Genomic DNA, 1,710 nt, shown 5'->3' with positions numbered 1-1,710 from the left:
GCTTTTTCTTTGATGTGAGACATAGCTGAGTGTAATTACTGCACCGAGCCCTGCTGATGATTCAGCTCCGCCGCAGCCGGATTCTCCAGATCCGGAGCCACAAACCACAAACTACAAGTATGCGTTTATTTCGGTTCTTTTCCCACTTGAGCAATAAGGTGAGCTGACAGAGCAGGGAGTGGCCTGCTGCCTGATATGGGCGTTTCTAAAAAAACACAACCTATCTTAGAATATATAAAGTGGAGCTGCGCTGTGTGCGGACACATTTGTGAGACTCGCTGAGAGACAAACAGAAAAGCTTCAAGAGAAAACCACACAGAACACAGAGAACATGTACTCACGATCAAACAGTGTGACCATGACGGTCCAGCGGGAGAGCTTCGCCTTCTCCAGGATGGCGACCCGCAGCACGGAGCCCGAGGTCTTCACCTTCGAGCGGATACCGACTCAGGCCACCGCCGTCAGCTCCTACGTGCCACTGCGGCCGAAGAAGCGCTGCACCCGGGTGATGTATCCTGCTAAAGTCCGCATGCACCTTCCACCACCAGAGAAGAACCAGGCCAAGCGCTGGCTGATCATCCTGTGTCTGGTGGTGCTGTGGCAGATCTACACCGAGGATCCCTGCGCAGAGACGCCGCTGACCAGCGCAGACAGCTCGGTCAGCGACTACCAGGGTTTCCCCTTCCAGTCCGCGGAGGAGCAGGCGCTACAGCTCAGCTCCGGCTCCGAGCTCCTGACCTCCACACCGAGCAGCTGTAAGGACGACGGCTCCTTCAGTGAACAGATCATCCCCAACACCTGCCCCGAGTCCGGCCAGGAGACAGAGAGCAGCGGCTTCGAGCAGAGCGCAGGGAAAAGCTACGTGGTGGCCCTGCTGGTGTACCACAGACTGGGCAGCGACAACTGAAGCTCCAGGCACGAGTTTACCTGTAAACCGCCAGAGTCTGGGATCCAAACTGAACCGAGCTGGAGATGATCCTGAGCAGCTGCCGGAGAACAGCGGCGCGCCCTGCGCGGCGCAGCCGGGCAGAGAGCTCCAAACGCCGTCTCCTCCCCGCCAGCAGTCCCCCTGAGAGCCTGAGAGGAGGACACAGTCTGGAATGGGACACTTGAAAGACAGAGAAGGAGAAAGAACTGTGAACACTTCTAAGAACTGAAACTTGAACTCTAAACACTTGAACTGTGTGATATCTCCACACCAACTCTAACTGCACTTACAGACCTGAGGGCCAACTGGATGTTTTACATGTTGAATAATGTCATTGCAAACTGTCACTCCTGTAGGCCACCGAGCTGAAACTGACACTGTCTGTTGTCTACATGTCTTATTTAGTTATTTATTGTATTTGCTATTTATTAATAATAATTTTAATAATAAAACATGTCAAAATGAAGTTACTGTATCCTGACTCTTTAATGCACAAACTGAGTGTTTTAATTATTTAATGAGTATTGTGTTCATTAGATGTGTCCTGCAGACTGCACTGCATCATCATCAGGACATCTGCATTACTTGCAAGATTTAATTCCACCCTTAGAATCCAGAAAAGGCACATGAAGCTTCCAGCTAAAGAACAGCATTTAATTAAAAAAGAAAAATGTGTCAAAGCTACTTTGGTTTTACAAAGTTTTACAACACTTGAAAGAAGATTCATCTTTGAATATAAAGGCTTGTGCACAGCTTACAGGTGGAGAAAGTCCTGCTACAGC

At 50.1% G+C, this 1,710-nt stretch overlaps 1 protein-coding gene across 1 annotated transcript; it reads left to right on the top strand.

The window, feature by feature from the left end:
* The first annotated feature begins 246 nt into the window (after positions 1-246).
* On the top strand, positions 247-1,394 carry ier3 (immediate early response 3). The gene has a single exon (XM_050052149.1). The coding sequence runs from the start codon at positions 332-334 to the stop codon at positions 905-907; it is 576 nt and encodes a 191-aa protein (XP_049908106.1). The 5' UTR covers positions 247-331; the 3' UTR covers positions 908-1,394.
* Positions 1,395-1,710: the final 316 nt, after the last annotated feature.

The sequence above is a fragment of the Epinephelus moara genome, chromosome 8 (genome assembly GCF_006386435.1).
Source record: "Epinephelus moara isolate mb chromosome 8, YSFRI_EMoa_1.0, whole genome shotgun sequence".
NCBI classification, from domain to species: Eukaryota; Metazoa; Chordata; class Actinopteri; order Perciformes; family Serranidae; genus Epinephelus; species Epinephelus moara.
This window is presented reverse-complemented; position numbering and strand designations above follow the sequence as displayed.

What these genes read in the sequence shown, in the direction of transcription:
- ier3 (XM_050052149.1), top strand. Translation starts at nt 332, where the DNA reads ATGTACTCACGATCAAACAGTGTGACCATGACGGTCCAGCGGGAGAGC.